Source organism: Gorilla gorilla, chromosome 17 (genome assembly GCF_029281585.2).
Source record: "Gorilla gorilla gorilla isolate KB3781 chromosome 17, NHGRI_mGorGor1-v2.1_pri, whole genome shotgun sequence".
In the NCBI taxonomy this organism is placed as follows: Eukaryota; Metazoa; Chordata; class Mammalia; order Primates; family Hominidae; genus Gorilla; species Gorilla gorilla.
In genome coordinates, this window is record NC_073241.2 from 40,341,009 (window position 1) to 40,362,803 (window position 21,795).

Consider the following 21,795-nt stretch of genomic DNA (forward strand, 5'->3'; position numbering starts at 1 on the left):
CAATAAATAGCCTTGTGCATACGTATTTTCATATGTTGGAGGTATTTCTAAAGAGTAGATTCCTAGAAATGGGACTTGTAGTTCAAAAGGTAAGAGTGTATGTAGTTTTTGATATTGACAAATTCCCTTCGTTTTTTTGCTTTGCTTTTTCTTCCCCAGAAGCTATGTGTTTCCGAGACTAGCCCTTTAAAACAGTGTATTTTTAATTCTCTTGTCTGTAGTCTGTGCTCTGAACTCCTCAGACACTATTTTACTAGTTTCAGACTTACGATGGACCTATTCTTTTTGGCAGTGGGTTTAAATCAACCTTAGACCCCATTACTAGCTCCCTCCAACTCCTTCCCCTGTAGTTTTTCTCATCTGTCTTTGCTCACCACATTCCATGCTAGGAATACAGCTTCGGTCCAGGTGTCCCACTGGGCACTGTGTTTCCTTCTTTGTGGCAGGAGTTGCAAGAGCAAGAATGTATCTTTTAATTCGGAGGAAGTATCCGGCATACTTCTGATTACTGGACCCCTGAAAACTTTCCTGAAGTGGCAGGTCCCTGTCCTAACAAGACCTCCCGAATGCTGGCTACCTCTTGTTTGTGCTGCCCAATCAGCATGATGTCACCCATGTAATGGATCACTGCAATGTTCCGCAGGATGTCCAGACTGTCTGGGTTTCTTCATACTATATGATGACAGAGGGTAGAAAAGTTCACAATGCCCTGAAGCAAGACAGTAAATTAATGCTGTTGTCCGTTCCACATGAATACAAACTGCTGCTCTTCAGAATAGAAAAGAGCACATTTGCCAAATCAGTGGCCACATAACATGTACCTGAGGTTTTAATAATCTGCTTTAGCAACAATACTGCTCTGTTTGGCAGCTGTAGGAGGGCCGCAGCTTGGTTAGGCTTGTGGTATTCTATGATCAGATCATTGCAAGCATCAGACTGGCTGAGCAAATGGAGACATGATAGGAGGGACCACCACCTTGTATCCTTTCAAGCTCTAATAGGCATTAAACCCTGTGGTGCAATAGTGCTTTGATTTGCTATTTTGGTCCTCGGGTGGGGGCAGCTTTGACTCCCACTTAGCCTTCCCTAATGTGATAGCTCCTACCCCACACACCATGGACCCAAAGGTGTTATTTCAGCAGCCAGGGCCCAAGAAAATGACCACTAAGTAGATGCGTGGCAACCGAGGGGCTGATTGTACACATATAAAACATATTACTTTAGCCAGGGCTCTAAGGTGGGACGGGGAAGGGACACACGCAAGATGACATTTCAGATCTCGAGGTATTCATGTCAACTAAGTCCCCGTGTCCAACAATCTTTGCAAGGTCTGGGTGTTCCCTCCTCCCCAACATATAGTGACCCAAGTAAATGGCCATAGGTCCCTTTGGGACAGTCCTGGGGGAATCATCATGGTTTTTCTTAGCCGTGATGTTGCTGCCTACTTCTTCCTGGGGACTTGGCCATCTCTTCAGTCCATGAGCTCCAAATGTGAAAATTGGCTTAGGTCTGGGAACTCAGCAAGGGAACTTGTAGAAACAGAGGCTGCAGGGAAGGAGAAGGGTAGGGAAAGGGAAGATGTTGACCAAAGTGTACAAAGTTTCGGTTAGACTAGAAAAATACGTTTCAGTGATCTATTGTACTGCATGGTAACCACGGTTAATAATAATGTATTGCATATTTCAAAATTGCTAAAAGAATAAATTTTTAATGTTCTTACAACCAAAAAAATGGTAAATTGGTGAGGTGATGCATGTGTTAATTAGCTTGATTGAATCTTTTTTAAAATGTATACATATATCAAAAAACCACATTGTACCCAATAAATATACACAATTATCATTTGTCAACTAAAAATAATTAAAAGGCCAGGTGTGGCTCAAGCCTGTAATCCCAGCACTTTGGGCAGCCAAGGAAGGCAGATCACTTGAGGTCAGGAGTTTAAGACCAGCCTGGCCAACATGGGGAAACCTCGTCTCTACTAAAAATACAAAAATTAGCTAGGCATGGTGTCACATGCTTTTAATCCCAGCTACTGGAGAAGCTGAGTCAGGAGAATCGCTTGAACCTGGGAGGCAGAAGTTGCAGTGAGCAGAGATCATGCCACTGCACTCCAGCCTGGGCAACAAGAGTGAGAATCTGTCTCTCAAAAAATAATAATAATTTAAAAAGAAAAAAAAGTTTCATCATTTTTTTTCCACCACAGTTAAAATGACTTATAGCCACAAGACAAGCAATTACAAATGCTGGTGAAGATGTGGAAAAAATTGAATCATTGTACACTGCTGGTGAGAATGTAAATTTTTTTTTCCTTTTTTTTTTTTTTTTGTTTTACTTTAAGTTCCGGGGTACATGCACAGAACATGTTGGTTTGTTACATAAGTATACATGTGCCATGGTGGTTTGCTGCACCTACCTACCCGTCATCTATGTTTTAAGCCCTGCATGCATTAGCTATTTGTCCTGATGTTCTCCCTTCCCTCGCCTCCACCCCCAACAGGCCCCATGTGTGTTGTTCCCCTCACTGTGTCCATGTGTTCTCATTGTTCAACTCCCACTTACGAGTGAGAACATGCAGTGTTTGGTTTTCTGTTCCTGTGTTAGTTTGCTGAGGATGATGGCTTCCAGCTTCATCCATGTCCCTGAAAAGGACACAATTCCATTCCTTTTTATGGCTGCATAGTATTCCATGGTGTATATGTGCCAAATTTTCCTTATCCAGCCTATCATTGATGGGCATTTGGGTTGGTTCTGTGTCTTTGCTATTGTAAATAGTGCTGCAATAGACACGCATGTGCCTATGTCTTTATAGTAGAATGATTTATAATCCTTTGGGTATATACCACCCAGTAATGGGATTGCTGGGTCAAATGGTATTCCTAGTTCTAGATCCTTGAGGAATCGCCACACTGTCTTCCACAATGGTTGAACTCATTTACATTCCCATTAACAGTGTAAAAACGTTCTTATTTCTCCACAGCCTCACCAGCATCTATTGTTTCTTGACTTTTTAATAATCACCATCCTGACTGGCGTGAAATGGCATCTCACAATTATCATTTGTCAATTAAAAATAATTAAAAAGAAAAAAGGCTTGATTTAAAAAAAAAAGAAAAGAAGAAGAAGAAGAAAACATACTAGAAATGCTTATTCCATATGCAGGAACACATTTCCTTTAAGTATATCCTAACACTGATTCCTCATTGCTATCTTGCATTTAAACACCTTTTGCAAAAATGTTTTATTCACTGGTGCATTCATTTCTTAATGGCTGCCGTAACAAATTATCACAAACTGGGTGGGTTAAAACAACAGGTATTTTCTCACAGCTCTGGAGGCCAGAAGTCCAAAATCAAGGTGTTGACGGAGCTGTGATCCCTTGGGAAGCTCCAGGGGAGAATCTGTTCTTCTCCTCTGGCGGCTGCTGGCAGGGAGCCTTGATTTGTGGCCGCATGGCTCCAGCTGCTGCTTCCGTCCTCACGCTGCCTTCTTCTTCGCGTGTGTTGAATCTCCTACGTCTCTTGTCTATGGACACTTGTGATGGCATTTGGGGATCACCCAGATAATCCAGGATTATCTCCTCATCTCAAGAGCCTTAACTTAATCACATCTGCAAAGGCCCTTTTCCAAATGAAGTAACATTTACAGGTTTATAGTACTAGACCCTGATGTCTTTGGGGCTACCATTCAACCCTCTACAGTTGGTATTAATAATCTTCACATCAGTTTAATGACTTGGTTAAAATTATCTCTGACAAAGAACCTAAGGCACAGAAATGTTATTTGTTTATTTATTTATTTATTTATGAGACATGGTCTCACTCTGTTGCCCAGACTGGAGTGCAATGGCTCGATCTCAGCTCACCACAACCTCCCGGGCTGAAATGATTCTCTGCCTCAGCTTCCTGAGTAGCTGGGATTACAGGCTCGCGCCACAGGCCCAGCTATTTGTGTGTGTGTGTGAGACAGAGTTTTGCTCTTGTTGCCCAGGCTGGAGTGCGATGGCGCGATCTGGGCTCACTGCAACCTCCGCCTCCCTGGTCCAAGCGATTCACCTGCCTTAGTCTCCGGAGTAGCTGGGATTACAGGAGCCTGCCACCACACCCAGCTTTTGGTATGTTTAGTAGAGATGGGGTTTCACCATGTTGGCCAGGCTGGTCTCGAACTCCTGACCTCAGGCGATTCATCCGCCTCGGCCTCCCAAAGTGCTGGGATTACAGGCATGAGCCACCAAGCCCTGCCTAGGTACTTTTTAAATAACATTTCTGCCATCCGGCCTAGGTACTTTTAAAATAACATTTCTAGCCAGGTTCAGTGGCTCATGCCTGTAATCCCAGCACTTTGGGAAGCCAAGGCGGGAGGATCACCTGAGGTCAGGGGTTCGAGACCAGCCTGGCTAACATGGCGAAAACCCATCTCTACTAAAAATACCAAAAAATTACCTGGACATGGTGGTGGGTACCTGTAATCCCAGCTACTCGGGAGGCTGAGGCAGGAGAATTGCTTGAACCCGGGAGGGAGAGGTTGCAATGAACCAAGATTGTGCTGCACTCCAGCCTGAGTGACAAGAGCAAAACTCCATCTCACAAAAAAATAAAAAATAAAAAATAAAATTCAAAAAATAGTACCTATGTGATAGAACTACCACTAGTTGAAAATATAAAAAACATTCAGTCAACAGGTTGTTTTATATAAAGTGAAAATTATTTCCTGTTTCTAATTCTCTTATAAAAATGAGACACGGTAAAAAATAATATTCTGCCTAAATTGTGCATAAATTTCCCAATGATTACTGTGCAACTCTAGGTATCTTTCTTTTTTTAGAGAGAGAGACTGGCTCAGCTCTGTCACCCAGGATGGAGTGCAGTGGTGCAACCATAGCTCACTGCAGGCTTGAACTCCTTGGCCTCAATCCATCCTCCCACTTTGGCCTCCCAGAGAGCTGAAATTACAGACATGAGCCACTGTGCCCAGCCTGCCTCAGTATTTTTAAAACAAATTCTGGATAACATGGTATTTCATCCCTAGATACTTGAGTTCGCATTTCTCCCTTTTTGTAAACAAAATAATAGGGTAGAAAAGTATCAAAATTTAAGTGCAAAGGATGCCAAAGGCAGGCTCAGATCCAAATGCTCAATATTTTCCCACTCATTAGTAAACTTTGTTTTTGTCTTTTATCAAGCAACAGCAAGACCCATTATGGGATTAAAAAGCCTGTATTTCAGAGGGACTTTTTGCCACCCATCATATTACCTAATTTACAATGATATTGGTAAGCATGATCCAGTGACAGCTATCCAGTTTCTGAAAATTTCATAAGCAATACTACTTTAGATGTGTGGTGAAGTTCAATGATCTTCTTAGAAAAGAAATAGCAAGTGTGTTGCTAGGTGACATGCACATGCTCAGATACGGGGAGGAGCAGATCTGGTCCAACGAGGCCCTTGAAGCCAGGATGACCCACCTCTGCACCGCTCCTCAGCACATTCATCTGTGGTGGTCCCAGGTCACACCTCCTCTACTTCCCATATATTCCCTATGTCATCTCACACCCACCCATCTCATCTCCACACCCAGCAACCACATTCTGACTCAAACCCACTGATACCCCTATTGTTCTGGCAACTTCTGAAGTCCCCTAATGGTTTCTTGCGCCTCGACCTCACTACTTCATTTTCCATTTCTTTTGCTTCCTTTGCTGCCTGGGATGAGAGGGACCCCTACTCTCAGCCCCCTGACCTTAAGGAACTCCCCATTCCTTTGCTATTCAGCTCAACCACTGTTCTTTCTGGAGAGGGGAGATTTGGATGTGTTTCACTTGAATTGTTAAAAAGGAATGTAATCTTCATTCAGGGAGATAAAACTAGGGTTATCAAGACCTCATATTTAAGCAAGTCAATAAAGCACAGAAGAATCCTAAGAATTAGATGATACTTTCTTAGTTTTAATTCAAAATAGAGGAGTTTTCAGTTTTGTATTCACCTACAAACAGTTTTCCTAGAGCACACCTGGGAACTCTGAATATTCATTGCATTTGAAACCGTTTGTCTATGGGCTGCAAATAGGGCTCATTGCTGTAGCAGTCGATTCCCTGACGCACATTGATCTTTCTGTCTTCAATCTGAGTATCAAGAATAAACACGAGTAGCATCTGAACCACACATAATAAATCTTGGTCTTTTATTTTTTAAGCACATAAGGAAAGAATAAGTGCCATAGGTGGGCCTGAAGAGGATGAATGATGACCACCGGTATCCAATTTATGTAACTACCAATGTTATTTTAGCATGTTTATGTCTGACATATACAAAAATAGCAATCCAAGATGAAATAGGATTATAATCTGGACTTATAAATACTTTTTTAAAAACCTTCAAATGCCAAAACAAATGGAGATTATTTGAAAGTAAGTATGAGTAATTTTAACCTCACAGTAAGAAATCAAAGTAATTAGGGGAATCAACATAGGGTGGGAATCATCAATATCCATTACTGGGCTGGGCAAGGTGACTCACACCTGTAATCCCAGCACTTTGGGAGGCTAAGGTGGAGGATCACTTGAACCTAGGAGTTTGAGACTCGCCTCAAAAACATAGTGAGACCTCATCTTTAAAAAAAAAAAATAGCTGGGCATACTGGCACACACCTGTAGTCCCAGCTACTTGAGAGGCTGAGGCAAGAGGATCACTTGAGTCTGGGAGGTTGAGGCTGCAATGAGCCGTGATCATGCCACTGCACTTCAGCCTGGGCAACAGAGTGAGACCCTGTCTCAAAAAAAATTCAGACTGGTGTGGTGGCTGATGTTTATAATCCCAGCACTTTGGGAGGCCAATGCAGGGGTATCATTTTATCTCAAGGGTTCGAGACCAGCCTGAGCAACATAGTGAGACCTCATCTCCACTAAAAATTTTTTTAAATTAGCCATATATGGTGGTGTGCACCTACAGTCCCACCTACTCGAGAGGCCGAGCTGGGAGGTTTGCTGGAGCCCAGGTGATTGAGGCTGCAGTGAGCTATGATCATGCCACTGCACTCCAGCCTGGGTGACAGAGCAAGACTCTGTCAAAAAAAAAAAAAATCCATTAAGGTTGAGTGCTCTCAAATTCCAGTTATATAGCTGCTTCTGATAGCATGGCAATATATTACAGTCTAGCCATGTTAACTGGTATGACTTAAAGGATGTCTTCCTTAAAGCCTTCTCTGGGAGGCGGCTAGCCTCCTCTGCCCTTTCTAAACTGAGAATCATTAGCTAACTGGTGACTTCCTCGTGTATCTTCCTAAGGTCAGTGAAAGATATTGATCTATGAGTCATTAGAGTTGCATTTAGCTTTGTCTTTTAAACACCAACATTTTGTGGCTTTCATAGAGCAGGGAGAGAGAAGCAGCATTTTTTTTTTTTCACCTTTTCTCAAGACCTACCAGAAAGGTGCCTCTCCAGAGATCAGAGAACTTTTAGTTTTCTAAACCAGGAATTCGCGAAAACAGCATTAAGGTCAGCAGAAACGTAATGTACAGGGACAACCTTACTCTTCCCTGTCCTTCCCCATGCCATATCTCCCTCTTATTTGAAACTACCATCTTAACCTAAACAAAGATGACCCTCAACTTGTGTGTGTAAAAGTATTATACACTTCAAATCAATACGTAGTAGAACGATCACATTTTCTTTTCGTTTTCACAATCCACATTTCTTCATTTCAACTACTGCCTGTCGTTACTGGCCCTAACTTCTTCCCATCTACAATTTTCTATCATCAACTTCTTCATTTTCATATAAATTATCTTTTTTCCATCCTGGAATCTGAAATTTTTTATTTCCTTAAATCTTTATGCTACAGCCTTGGGTTTTATCTGACTCTGTGGTGTCTACATCCAAATATTTGTCATTGTTGCACTGGGTGTCTATTTTCATTGTGGGTATTAAAGGATCTCATGGTTCAAGTACCATTATTATTTCAAAACTTGCAGCCTAACTTTTCCTTTTATGTCTTGGTTTGCTTTGTTTTTTAGTTAACTTTTGTCTCCATAGAGTGTAGCATTTCACAGTTCCCTTACAAGTTCTGGGAAACTTAAAAATCTGCCAAAAATCACGATAGAATTCTAAGTAACAACATACCATAACTTTCTAGTATTTGCTGAATATAATTTATTTGAAATACCATTTGAGTCTCAAAAAGACACAAGTGTTGAACACTGAAGGCATAGTCTATGAATAACCATATTGTTCATATTTAGAGAAAACCATGTTTCAAAAGCATCACTTAGAAGAACAGACCCCAGAACTGACTCACCCTGTTTACATCCTTTGCATCTTTCTTTCTTTTCTTTTTTTTTTCTGAGACCAAGTCTCATTGTGTTGCCCAGGCTGGAGTGCAATGGCACGATCTCAGCTCACTGCAACCTTGGCCTCCCAGGTTCAAGCAATTCTCGTGCCTCCACCTCCTGAGTAGCTGGGATTACAGGTGCTGCCACCACACCCAGCTAATTTTTGTATTTTTAGTAGAGACAGAGTTTCACCATGTTGGCCAGGCTAGTCTCTTGGCCAAGCTAGTATCGAACTCCTGACCTCATGATCTGCCCGCCTCGGCCTCCCAAAGTGCTGGGATTACAGGAGTGAGCCACCGTGCCCAGCCATCCTTTGGATCTTTCTAAGCATTCACTCATCAGGTTTCATATTCTCTTTTGATTTATATCCCATATGCCAACGTTAGCAAAAGTTACTATTATAAGACAATTTGTCATTTGAATAAGGCACAGATAGCTATTTAGTTTTAAGGCTGGACAGACAGATTCAAGGAAATCGGATTGAATGTGAAATCAGGAGGAAAGTGAAATGAGAAGATGTGTTTAAAAGGAACTTGATAAAAGTACAACCTCTTCTCATTGGGTTTGATATTTCATGGGGATTTATAAGTGGGATAAGGGTGATTCTGACCATATTCTCCATATTCTTAATGTGGACTCTTGGTCTAATGTTGAGTGCTCAAATGCCATCCCTTGAAATCTATGTGCCTGACTGCGGGCAGCCTTTCCTTCCTCCCACTTTCCACGTTAATCCACTCAGCTCCTAAGGCTTGATGGGCCTGACCCTGCTTTGAGTGTGCACAAGTGACCAAGCCTGACCAATCAGAGTCCTTCAACTCTTCCAAATACACAGAGTGGTTCAGGGATTGGCACATGATGCAGCCAATCAGAGTCTTTCCTGGGACTTTTGTTGGAGTTATTAGGAAACAGGCTCACCTTTTTATCTGCGATTATGAGCCACGGAAGCAACTGATGATAAAATCAAGATGAACAGCAGAGCTAAGGGTAGAAAACCATGTTCTGATGTTGTTTGAATCCCTGAATCTGCCTAAAGTCATTGATCTCCTTAGAATTTCCATTTTCAAGATCCAATACCCTCTCCCTTTTTGCTGGAGCAGGTTTAAGTTGGCCTTTTGTCAGTTGCACCGAGAAAATGAATATATCACCTATCCCATAACACCCATGATCACTTAGGTAGTTCATCTCCAAACACAAGAACTTCCGATTTGGTCTGTTCTTAGGCCATTTGTAATCTGAAGCCTGAAAGGCCCAAAATGCACAACTAGAATACAGAACATCTGCATAATGCCAGCATTCGGAGGCTCTGCCAGAACACCCTTGAGCTTGGGCCATTCACCTATTCCCCATTGCTCAGGCTTCCCAGATTTTGTATTTTCTAGTAGTTGTTTGGGTTCCCTGGCAGTATCTAAACAGGTGGAGTCTTCAAAGTATTCAGTGGATTGTTTTTTCTTTTTGTTATATAATCAGGAAAAAATAAAATGAGAATGATGGTAAAAAAATATCCTCACACAGGCCGGTCGCGGTGACTCACGCCTGTAATCCCAGCACGTTGGGAGGCCGAGGCGGGCGGATCACGAGGTCAGGAGATCGAGACCATCCTGGCTAACACGGTGAAAGTACAAAAAGTTAGCCGGGCGTGGTGGCGGGCGCCTGTAGTCCCAGCTACTCGCGAGGCTGAGGCAGGAGAATGGCGTGAACCCAGGAGGCGGAGCTTGCAGTGAGCCGAGATTGCACCACTGCACTCCAGCCTGGGCAACGAGTGACACTCCATCTCAACAAAAAAAAAAAAAAAAAAAAAATCCTCACACAGAGATAGCCAATGGCAACACATTGTGCCTTTTGTCCAATTAAAATAAAATAGAGATAATTCTGTTTTCAGTATTTTGACCTGCTTTTTATTTTTTTGTTTTCATTTCTCAGTGAATTTTTTTTTTTTTTAAACACGGAGTCTCTCTCTGTTGCCCAGGCTAGAGTGCAGTGACGCTATCTCACCTCACTGCAACCTCTGCCTCCCAGGTTCAAGTGATTTTCCTGCCTTAGCCTCCCGAGTAGCTGGGATTACAGGCATGTGCCACCAGGCCCAGCTAATTTTTGTATTTTTAGTAAAGACAGGGTTTCACCATGTTGGCCAGGCTGGTCTGGAACTCCTGACCTCAGGTGATCCACACACCTTAGCCTCCCAAAGTGCTAGGATTACAGGAGTGACCCACTGCATCCGGCCTTTTCACAGTGAATTTGGAGGAGCTAGCCACTGACAGGAAGGAGGAAGGTGCTCCATACAGCAAATGAAATTCAGAACTCTGGCCAGCCCGTCGAGAAGAGGGTAACAGGTAACCACCATATCTCCCATTTGGGAGGCACCACTCACTAGAATTCAGCGGGCTGGAGGCCTGGAAATGACTCAGCAATGAGTCCATTTTCTTATCCCTGGTAGGCCTGCTGGGACAAGTTGAGAGAAGACGAATGAAGTGAGGACGCTGCACACCATGATCTGAAATAGTCCTAGCGGTGGAAAAGAAGCAGCCTGCAGATGAGGGAGGCAGTGGGAAGGTGCGCCTGCAGGAGGGAGCACCTTATGTGGCTGCGCAACTCAGTCACTGAGAAATGATTCTGTCATAGACATGTGTGTATTTCCTCTGATAGTTATGCTCTGGATCATCAGAAAAATACAAAGGCATAGCCACAATTCATACTAGTGGAGAGACCTCAACAGAGATGGACCCACCGAAGCCTAGCTTGGGACTTGGACTCGGATGGAACTTGGACTGCACAGACTGTGTGGCCCCACCCACTGGGGTTGAGGCTTCAATATATGAATTTCAGGGGGACGCATTTCAACCCGTAACTGCTTAAGATGAGGCTCACAGGCTGGACTGAGGACTCCTCTCAGAGTGCAGCACATGGGAAACCATTTTATTATTATTATTACTACTATTATTATTATTAGAGTCAGAGTCTTGCCTGTCACCCAGGCTGGAGGGCAATGGCAAGACCATGGCTCACCATTACCTCAAACTCTTGGGCTCAAGTGATCTTCCTACTTCAGTGTCCCAAGTAGCTGGGATTACAGGCGTGAGCCACCATGCCTGGCTGTTTTATTTTCTTTTAGAGACGAGAATCTCACTATGTTGTCCAGGCCTCAAGTGATCCTCCCACCTCTGCCTCCCGAATTCCTGAGATTACAGGCATCTCAGCATTACGCCTGGCTCATGGCTTTTCTAATTGAGTAAGCATCAATAAGGTGACCTTGTGGAAAGACACAAGCCTGTGTAGACCTGGCTATGTCTGATCTTGTGCTGCTGATAACACCTCACAGGAAGTGAAAATGGCCAACACCTTGATCTCAGACTTCTAGGCCCTGGAACTGTGAGAAGTAAACGTCTGCTGTTTAAGCCATCCTTTCTGTGGTATTTTGCTATGGCAGCCTGAGCAGACAAATACACAAGCTAGTTTGCAAAGTTCTGCATCTTTCTACCCCGTAACATACTGCTATGTTCCAGAAGGACTTATAGCAGTCTTAACTCTCAGTGGCAGTACATGAGTAACTGTTTCCCTACATCCCTACTATCAAAATCTCATTGACTTTTGTTTACATTTTCCTATTTATTCCCTATTAGTGAACATTTTTTATTTTTATATTTGAGACAGGAGCTCACTCTGTCACCCAGGCTGGAGTGCAGTGGCATGATCTCGGCTCACTGAAACCTCCGCCTCCTGGGTTCAAGTGATTCTCATGCCTCAGCCTCTGGAGCAGCTGGGATTACAGCCATGCTCCACTACGCCCAGCTAAGTTTTGTATTTTTAGTAGAGAAGGGGTTTCGCCATGTTGGCCTCGAACTCCTAACCTCAAGTGATCCACCCGCCTCGGCCTCCCAAAGTGCTGGGATTACAGGCCTGAGCTGTGGCCATGCCCGGCTTTATTTTTATTTTTATTACAAACTTGTTTTTATTCTAATGTGAACTATGTCTTTTGCCTATTTTTATGAGAATATTCTGTTTTTCTTACTGATTTGTAAGAGTACTTTTATAGTACATGTATTAAATCCAATGTTGTACATTTGGCAAATATTATTTCCTTTTTCTGTTTCCTGTCAATTTTGTTTATATTTTTTATTTAAAAAATTGAATTGTTGGGGTCGGGCATGGTGGCTCATGCCTGTAATCCCAGCACTTTGGGAGGCTGAGGTGGGCGGATCACCTGAGGTCAGGAGTTCAAGACCAGCCTGACTGACATGGTGAAACCCTATGTCTACTAAAAAATACAAAAATTAGCCGGGCATGGTGGTGGGTGCCTGTAATCCCAGCTACTCGGGAGTAGGCAGGAGAAGCGCTTGAACCCAGGAGGCACAGGTTGCAGAGAGCCAAGATCGCGCCATTGCACTCCAGCCTGGGCAACAGAGCAAGACTCCATCTCAAAAAAAAAAAATGTTGAATTGTTTTATATGTTCAAATCTACTTCTTTAATTGCAATTGTGTCTAGAAAATCCTTTCTCCATCCATGAATCACATACATGTTTGGCCAGGTGCAGTGGTTCATGCCTGTAATCCCAGTGCTTTAGGAGGCCAAGGTGGGAGAACTGCACGAGGCCAGGAGTTCAAGACCAGCCTGGGCAACAGTGAGACTCCGTCTGTACAAAAAATTTTTTTAAATTAAACATTAACTAGGCATGGTGTTGCAAGCCTGTAGTCCCAGCTACCTGGGAGGCTGAGTTGGGAGGATCACCTGAGCCCAGGAACTCAAGGCTGCAGGGAGATGTGATCACGCCTCTGCACTCCAGTCTAGGTAACAGAGCGAGACCCTGTCTCGAAAACATTTTTAAAAACTTCAACTGGCTGGGCGCGGTGGCTCACACCTATAATCCCAGCACTTTGGGAGGCTGAGGCAGGTGGATCACGAGGTCAGGAGATCAAGCCCATCCTGGCTAACACGGTGAAACCCCGTCTTTATTAAAAATACAAAAAACTAGCCAGGCGTGGTGGCGGGTGCCTGTAGTCCCAGCTACTCTGGAGGCTGAGGCAGGAGAATGGCCTGAACCCAGGAGGCGGAGCTTGCAGTGAGCGGAGATTGCGCCACTGCACTCCAGCCTGGGCGACAGAGCGAGACTCTGTCTCAAAAAAACAAAAACAAAAATAAAACAAAACAAAAAAACTTCAGCTAAATTTTCTTCTATTTTTTAATCATTCCATGTTTTGTTTTTTATCTTTTAATTCAGCTTGTATTTATTTTAGTGTCTGGTGTGGGATTGGGATATACATTGATTTTTCCCCTCAAATATTAAAATTTTGCCAATTTTTAAAAAAAAATCCACTCACTCTCCATCAAATTGAAATGTTTCCTTGTCATATATTACTACTTACATGCCAATGTGTGGTTTTGCTTACTATTATGTTTCATTGCTCTCTTTTTCCTTCATTAATATCGTTGTTTTATAATTAATGTACCAACTACACATGTAACTCTCTGATAGGGCACATATCTCTTCATTACTTCTCATTTGAGACTTTTCCTACCTATTCTTGTCTATTATTCTCAGTGAAGTTTTAAATATTTTGTTAAGTTCTATCAAATATCCCATTGAGATATTGGAATTATAGTGTCTACTAATTAAGTGGAAAGCGTCGACATCTTTCAGTCTTTTCTCCAATGAGAAAAATGGACTGTCTCACTTTATTCAAACCTACTTATATACATCTCAGAATGTTTTAATTTACTCTTAATCATCCTTACTTCTCATTAGGACTATTGCTAGACATTTTATTTTGTCACTATCGTGAATAAGACTTTTTTTCACAGATTCCCAATTATTTGCCACAGAATCACATGGAAGCTGTTGATTTTTAGATATTACTTCAATTACTGCCACTTTGTTGAGTTCTCTTGTTAATTCTAACAGATTTTCCATTGATTCTTAAGGCTCTGGTTAGATTATCATTGTTCACAGCTCATATGATTATCTGGGATCTTCTCATTAGAACTGCTTCTTATTTGTCCTTCATGTTAAATATTAGAGATGAAAACAATTGCTTGGTTGATTTTTTTTTTTTTGAGTTGGAGTTTTGCTCTCGTTGCCCAGGCCGGAGTGCAAGTGGCTCGATCTTGGCTCACTGCAACCTCCACCTCCTGGGTTCAAGCAATTCTCCTGCCTTAGCCTCTTGAATAGCTGGGATTACAGGCACCTGCCACCATGCCCGGCTAATTATTTTGTATTTTTAGTAGAGATGGGGTTTCACCGTGTTGGCCAGGCTGCTCTCAAACTCCTGACCTCAGGTGATCCACCCGCCTTGGCTTCCCAAAGTGCTGGGATTACAGGTGTGAGTCACCACTCCCCGCTTGGTTGATTTTTTATTAAGTGCATGCATCTTTCTTATTGAGCAAAAGAAAATGTCCATACTCAAGTCTTCTGCCAGAGAACATAACTTTGACCTGGCTGCTGTTCAACTATTATCCAAACAGTCAAAAGAAGTGGTTCTCACAATGGGTAATTTGAAAGGCATAAATTGATTATCTGCTAGTTTAGATTTTATCCCTGGATCAAACTAGATCATCAGAGAGCCACACCCTTGCGTTGCTTTTTCTTGGCCCTACAGAATGCCTTCATAGAACTTCGCTTTGCCTCCTCCTTTGACTTATGTTAAGAATGCTATTAAATCATCTTAAGAATCTACTATCACAATAATTTTTAAGGATATTTTGAGGTCATTGTCAATGACATTACTTAGTAACCTAAATATAAAAAGGGACCTTTGACAGAAATGTCTTTAATATTATGGTACCAAAAAAAGCAGTTAGTATAAGTCACTGATGTTAGATTTCAGGGGCCCTGGTCCTTAAAATTGCACAGTCTAAAGTGTTGTGGGAGGCTGGGTACAGTGGCTCATGCCTGTAATCTCAGCACTTTGGGAGGTCTGGGTGGGAGGATCTCTTGAGATTAGGAGTCTGAGACCAGCCTGGGCAACATGGCAAGACGCCATCTCTACAAAAAAATATATATTTTTAAATTAACCAAGCGTGGTGGCTTTATCTGTAGTCTCAGCTACTTGGGAGGCTGAGGCAGGAGGATCACTTGAGCCTAAGACCATAGTGAACTATGGTCATGCCACTGCACTCCAGCATGGGCAACAGAGTGAGAATATGCTCAAAATTTAATTTAATTTAAAAGTGTTGTGAGGCTCACTAAGTTATCCAAACAGGACTCTGGTAGCACAATGTTTGGGTTAACTGGTTAAAGTCTAGGCCTATATGTCTAGGCTGGTAGAGTCATGTTGAAGCTAACCTTGTTCATTATGGAAAATAAGAACAAATTTGATTGAAAAAGTCAGAAGAAGGTCTCTCTATCAGAGGGAAATAACAGGTGGATATATGCACTGTCACTAAAAGCCCGTTTCTATGAAAATGCAGTACACCTGAATCTAGAATCCTCTCGTTGAAAAGCCCTTTGCCATTATGGCTTCAGCTTTTACTAAAGAGTCTTACCAAGAATATCCACATGAAAAACTGTCCTAAATTTATTATAGAAAAATCTTGTCAAGAACTTCGTTTATCATCAAAGTCTCAAATGTAGTGTCCCAGATGAGAAATGTTATTCAGGAATTTAGTTAAGGAAAAGCTTTGACTCTTTTGCAAATTCCTAAGCCTGCTTATTTTGGGTGATGACATCTGGGTATTATTGAATTTATCTCTTCTCTCTCACTTGCCAAGAGTTCAGAACAAAATTTGCTGCTCTAACAGAGCCATGATACGAGCCCACAGAGTTGACACGTTACTCACTTCATGGCTCTGATTCCTCTTTCTGGTTCGTTAGCTTTATCATTAATCCTTTTGTAGGCAATTCCAAATCTTTTTTGGAAAAAAGGCCAAGCATATAAGGTATTTCATTTTGTTTGCAGTTGTTAGGCCATTGTTAAGGGTGCAAATGAAGCCTATAACTGAGGTACCACTAAGGAGAGTCACGATAGGCACATGATGGAAGGAGATGGGGCAGTCTTGGTCCTTTTTTTTTTTTTTTTTTTTTTGAGACACAGTCTCACTCTGTCACCCAGGCTGGAGTGCAGGGGCACGATCTCAGCTCACTGCAACCTCTGCCTCCCCAGTTCAAGTGATTCTCCTGCCTCCTCAGCCTCCTGAGTAGCTAGGATTACAAGTACCCGCCACCACACCCAGCTAACTTTTGTATTTTTAGTAGAGACAGGGTTTCACCATGTTGGCCAGGTTGGTCTTGAACTCCTGACCTCAGGTGATCCACCCACCTTGGCCTCCCAAAGTGCTGGGATTACAGGTGTAAGCCACCGCGCCCAGTCCCAGTCTTGAACTTAAGATAGGGATTGCAACTCAGCTGGCTAAGTGAAGAAGCCAGCCAGGTTCTGCAGCAGAAGACTGGAGAGAGTGCGCCCTATCAGATGGAGGCAGCTGCCGCTCAGACCCCAAGGTTAGATTGGTTTTCTTGAGGTAAGGCAAGCCTGGATTGCCAGATCTTACAATTTTTCAAGAAAAGCTAGACATCTAGTTTTTTTTTTTAAATCCTGATGCTTGAAATGTTGGCAACAAATTCAAATTTTTAAAAACACTCTGGACCAGCAAAAAGTAGAATGGTGACTGCCAGAGGGTGGGGGAAGGGGCAACAGGGAGTTGTTCGATGGGTGTTAAATTTCAGCCACACCGATGAGTAAGTTCCACAGATCTGCTGTGCGGCATCATGCCCCTAGTTAACAGTACAGTACTGGGCACTTAAAAATGTGTTAGGAGAGTAGATCTGTTAAGTGCTTTTACCATGATGGTAATAACAATAAAGCACAGCGACACAAGGAAACTTCTGGAGGCAATGAAGGTGTTAATTACTTTGATGGTGGAGATGGCAATCAAGGGCATATGCAACACGTCCAAACTCATCCAACTCCCTCCATTAAATACGTGCAGTTCTTTGTATATCAATTATACCTAATGAAGCTGGTTTTATTCATTTTTAAAAACCCACTCTGGACTAAGCCTCTGTCTATGGTTCAGACCTGGGACTTTGGGCTCATAGACATCTGGGGCTCACTAAGTTGTCCAAACAAGACTCTGGTAGCACTGTGATTAGGTTAATTCATTAAAGTGTAGGCCTATATGTCTAAGCTGGTAGAGTCATGTTAAAGGCTGGCTTGTTCAATATTGAAAATAAGAACAAATTTAAGTAAAAAAGTCAGAGGAAGGTCTAGGTATTATGAACTCAGTTACCGGAGACGAACCAGGAACTCTGCCATCAGGGTACTGATGTCATAAAGGCAGCAAAGATCCAGAGGACTTCAACCTCCGAGAAACCTGAAGTTCTGAGCTCTTGTCTGAGATTTTGTGAGCGTAGATTATAGTAGATAGAGCCCTGGACTTGAAATCTGGAAGCGGCCTTGATATCACTTCCGTCACCAACAAATCAGATCTTGGAAAACCCACTGAATTTCCCAAGGCCTCCATAGCACTTCCGGCACAAGAAGGAGGTTAGCTAAGATGTGAATCTTTCAAATTCCTTACTTCCAAACGTATCTTATCAGAATCCCCAAAGATATGTGAGCATGAGAAAAGAAGTTTCCATTCACCTTTCAGTCATCTACCTCTATAGAAAAATTATCTAAATTTTCAGTCTTGCTGCAAACACCAAATACGTGAAATTTTCAAAGACAAGTGAAAAATAAATACATATCAAGACTGAAAAATAGGAGACCATGGGACTTAGCAGTGTTCACCAGAGGAATTTCTAATTTTACACTCTCCCACTAACAGAAACACAGTCGCAATGTACTTTAATGCTTGGACTGTTTTTTGAAAAGGGTAGAGTTAATATTATCATGTACAAGCAGTGCCATTTGGACATACACTTTTGTTATACCTGATCACTTTGTGTAAATAATAAAAGGGAACTCAAAAGCTATAAACATCTGACTGTCTGCAATGTTTTCAGAATACATGTTTACTTTAATTCTGCAATGACTGCTTCAAGTTTTTCCTTAAGGGCACCGCAAAGCTCATCCACCTTTTCTTCTTTTTTATAAAACTGAAAGGTTGGGACACACATGATGGCGCAGTCTCTCACCACCTCCTCACAGTTGTCAGCGTCCACCTCCAGGAACACCACATCCTCATGCTTCACGGACAGGGCATGGAAGAATGGTCTGATGGTCCTGCAGGGCCCACACCACATGGCCGAGAAGTCCACAGCCACCAGCCTCTCCCCGGCCTCCTTCAGTGATGCCTCAAAGTCCTCCTTGCTCAGGATCACTTTCACCTTGTCCCCCTCCAGGAGCTCCGTTGTTTCTTCTTCAGGCTTTAGGATGTCACCCTCCTTGGGTGGGGTGGCTTCTTCTAGGGACTTGGGGCTGTCATCCTCCTTGGGCTGGATGGTTTCTTCTGGGGACTTGGGGATGTCAACCTCTTTGGGTGGGATGGCTTCCTCTAGGGACTTGGGAATGTCACCCTCCTTGGGCTGGATGGCTTCTTTTGGAGACTTGGGAATGTCACCCTCCTTGGGCTGGATGGCTTCTTTTGGAGACTTGGGAATGTCACCCTCCTTGGGCTGGATGGCTTCTTCTGGGGACTTGGGGATGTCACCCTTCTTAGGCTGGATGGCTTCCTCTAGCGACTTGGGGATGTCACCCTCCTTGGGCTGGATGGCTTCTTCTGGGGACTTGGGGATGTCACCCTCCTTGGGCTGGATGGCTTCTTCTGAGGACTTGGGGAGGTCCTCCTTCTTGGATTGGATGGTTTCTTCTGGGGACTTGGAGATGTCACCCTCCTTGGGCTGGCTGGGCTTCACTGAGGCCTTGGGAATATTGCCTAGCTTGGGCTGGATGGGCTTTGCTGAGGACTTGGGGATGTCACCCTCTTTGGGCTGGATGGCTTTTTCTGAGGACTTGGGGAGGTCCTCCTTCTTGGATTGGATGGTTTCTTCTGGGGACTTGCAGATGTCACCCTCCTTGGGCTGGATGGTTTCTTCTGGGGACTTGGGGCTGTCACCCTGCTTGGGATGGCTGGTGCTTGCTGAGGACTTGTGTAGGTCATCGCCCTCCTGTGGGGCATCAGACTCCTCTGTGCGCATGTGGAACGTGTAGCTGACCATGGGGAGAAAGACCTTCTCTTTGGCCTGTGCTATGGCCAAGAACTCTAGGGCCAGGAGAGGCACGTTGCTGGACAGGACTAGTAATGAACTTTCTGTACCAAAAAACATAAAATAAAATAAAATAAAATAAAATAAATCAAATAGAAATGCAAAAGAAGAACCAAAGAAATTCTCTTCATATTCCAAGGAAGACTGATGTCACTCTTCGAGATCACGAACGAAGTCTGATGAATGATGTATTAATCTGAATAACTCATTCAGCAGAAGGACAAACAGCGTGTGGTTACACGTATCTTCTGTATACATGTTCTTAAGCTACAACTTTCCCTTCTTGGTTCAACACCCTGCCCGCTCCCTAACTGCATAGGTCTTTAAGGCAACCCTCTTTCCTCCCCTACTTACCATTAGCATCACCTTCACTTGTTTCTTCCTGAGTGCCCAGCCTCATTTCTGGTTTTCCAGAGGCTCCAGCTTTAACACTTTCCATTCCTAGTTCCTTGTCTACATCCATTCCTGATCCTTCATAGATGCCTCATAGTAAAGGCCGTACCCTCCAACTTTTTCCAAGCTATCCATCCTAACATCAAAATATGAGTAAAACTTACATTTGGGTAGCACGTTACAGTTGGTTTTCCCTCTCTGTATTCACAACAGTGATATTTGAGAGCTTCAAGTTGGCTCCCCTGTGCTGAGGCTGGGACTACGCATTCACTGGCATCATTTCCTAGAACACAACAAACCACTGAGGTCAGAACCATTATGATGAGTAGTTTACACATGAGAAGCTATGTAGCTCACTTAAGGTCACAAAGCTAGGGTGGGGGCAGGCTCCAAAGCTCATGCTCTGCACTGTGAGGCTGTGCTGGACTGCTCGCCACAAGTCCCGTCCAGCCTGGGTTCTGTGAATCAACCTTCTTATCATCTTTCTCCAGGATCCCCCAGCTCCAATTTTCTCTTTACGACTCACCCATTGTGACCAGCTCCTAAGTATCTCCTTGAAACCATGTTAGCCTCCTCTGCAAAGTGTCCCACAATGTCAAATATTCAGCTCCTGCCAGACAGCCTCTTTCCCCACCTCCCCCACCTCCCAGGCCCACCAGCCCAGCCTGTGCCCTCCCCCATGCAGACACATCCAAGTACACGGCTCTTCCAGCCTTTACATACAGGAGAACAACCTCTTTGTGAATAATCCTGGTTCCATAAGCCACATCTACCCCATCCTGTGGAATGGGAAGCCAAATACCTGTCCCCCAGGGTGACTTATTTTATTAGTTCGGGACCACTGGCTCATTTTCCACCCTCACTCTGCACAACACATCCAGTCCAAGGTGGGAAGAATCAGTGTGGAATTTTGCCTTCTCTACATATACTTTGAACAAATCCTCATATGTTTCAGTTTCATCCCAACAATAGAAGTGTTGAAAGTGGTCAGGCATGGTGGCTCACACCATGATCTCAGTACTTTGGGAGGCCAAGGTGGCAGGATTTCTTGAGCCCAGGAGTTTGAGATCAGCCTAGGCAACATAGCAAGACCCCATCTCTACAAAAAATACAAAACCTAGCCAGGCACAGTGGCACACGCCTGTCCCAGCTACTTGGGAAGCTGAGGTGGGAGGCTTGCTTGAGCCAGTGAGTTCAAGGCTGCAGTGAGCCGTGATCACTACATCGTACTCTAGCCTGGGCAACAGAGCAAGGCCCCGTCTCTAAAAACTAAAAATGAAAGTGTTGAAATCTAAATGATGAGACCTCCACATTGTCAATACAAACCTCGAAACATCCAATGGCAATGGTTCAATTATCTGGATTTTTATATCAAAACACATTTTACTAAGGGGTAGAGAGACTATTGGCCTTAGCAAATCCATAGTTCCTTTTTTTTTTTTCTTTGAGATAGTCTTGCCCTGTCACCCAGGCTGGAGTGCAGTGGCACAATCTCAACTCACTGCAACCTCTATCTCCCAGATTCAAGCAATTCTCTTGCCTCACCCTCTCGAGTAGCTGGGATTACAGGCATTCACCACCACACCCGGCTAATTTTTGTATTTTTTTTAGTCGAGACAGGGTTTCACCATGTTAGCAAGGCTGGTCTCTAACTCCTGACCTCAAACGATCCACCTGCCTCAGCCTCCCAAATTGCTGGGATTACAGGCATGAGCCACCATGCCTGGCCCAACAAATCCGTAGTTCTTGATGACATGAATCCTATTCCAGGAAAAGCTCATGCTTCCACTCTGTTTCCTCGGTTACTGCCAAGGAAAGCTCTTCCCTCTCTCACTGGGAGACTTTGGGCCTTTCTTATGCGATATTTTAAAGGACTGGAGGTTGTCTTCACTCTCCAATGCCAACGGCTTCCACAGCTGACAGGACTGTTTTTCATGGTGCC

General features: G+C 43.4%; 1 protein-coding gene across 2 annotated transcripts; it reads right to left on the reverse strand.

Moving 5' to 3' along the window:
• Positions 1 to 18,235: 18,235 nt before the first annotated feature.
• TXNDC2 (thioredoxin domain containing 2) lies at positions 18,236 to 20,142 on the reverse strand. 2 transcript variants are annotated; one of them, XM_063699384.1, is made up of 2 exons: positions 20,018 to 20,142; positions 18,236 to 19,504 (listed from the first exon to the last, which is right to left on the reverse strand). In XM_063699384.1, exon 2 carries the CDS (start codon positions 19,410 to 19,412, stop codon positions 18,267 to 18,269), a length of 1,146 nt encoding a protein of 381 aa, XP_063555454.1. In that variant the 5' UTR covers positions 19,413 to 19,504; positions 20,018 to 20,142; the 3' UTR covers positions 18,236 to 18,266. The 2 variants fall into 2 exon arrangements, with proteins under 2 accessions (XP_063555454.1, XP_004059231.3); XM_004059183.5 differs by lacking the exon at positions 20,018 to 20,142 and adding an exon at positions 19,815 to 20,011.
• Positions 20,143 to 21,795: the final 1,653 nt, after the last annotated feature.

What these genes read in the sequence shown, in the direction of transcription:
- TXNDC2 (XM_004059183.5), bottom strand. Translation starts at nt 19,923, where the DNA reads ATGGATGTAGACAAGGAACTAGGAATGGAAAGTGTTAAAGCTGGAGCC. An exon ending in AAGTGAAGGTGATGCTAATG is followed by an intron (nt 19,505 to 19,814) that starts GTAAGTAGGGGA and finishes TTTTTGGTACAG; the next exon opens with AAAGTTCATTACTAGTCCTG.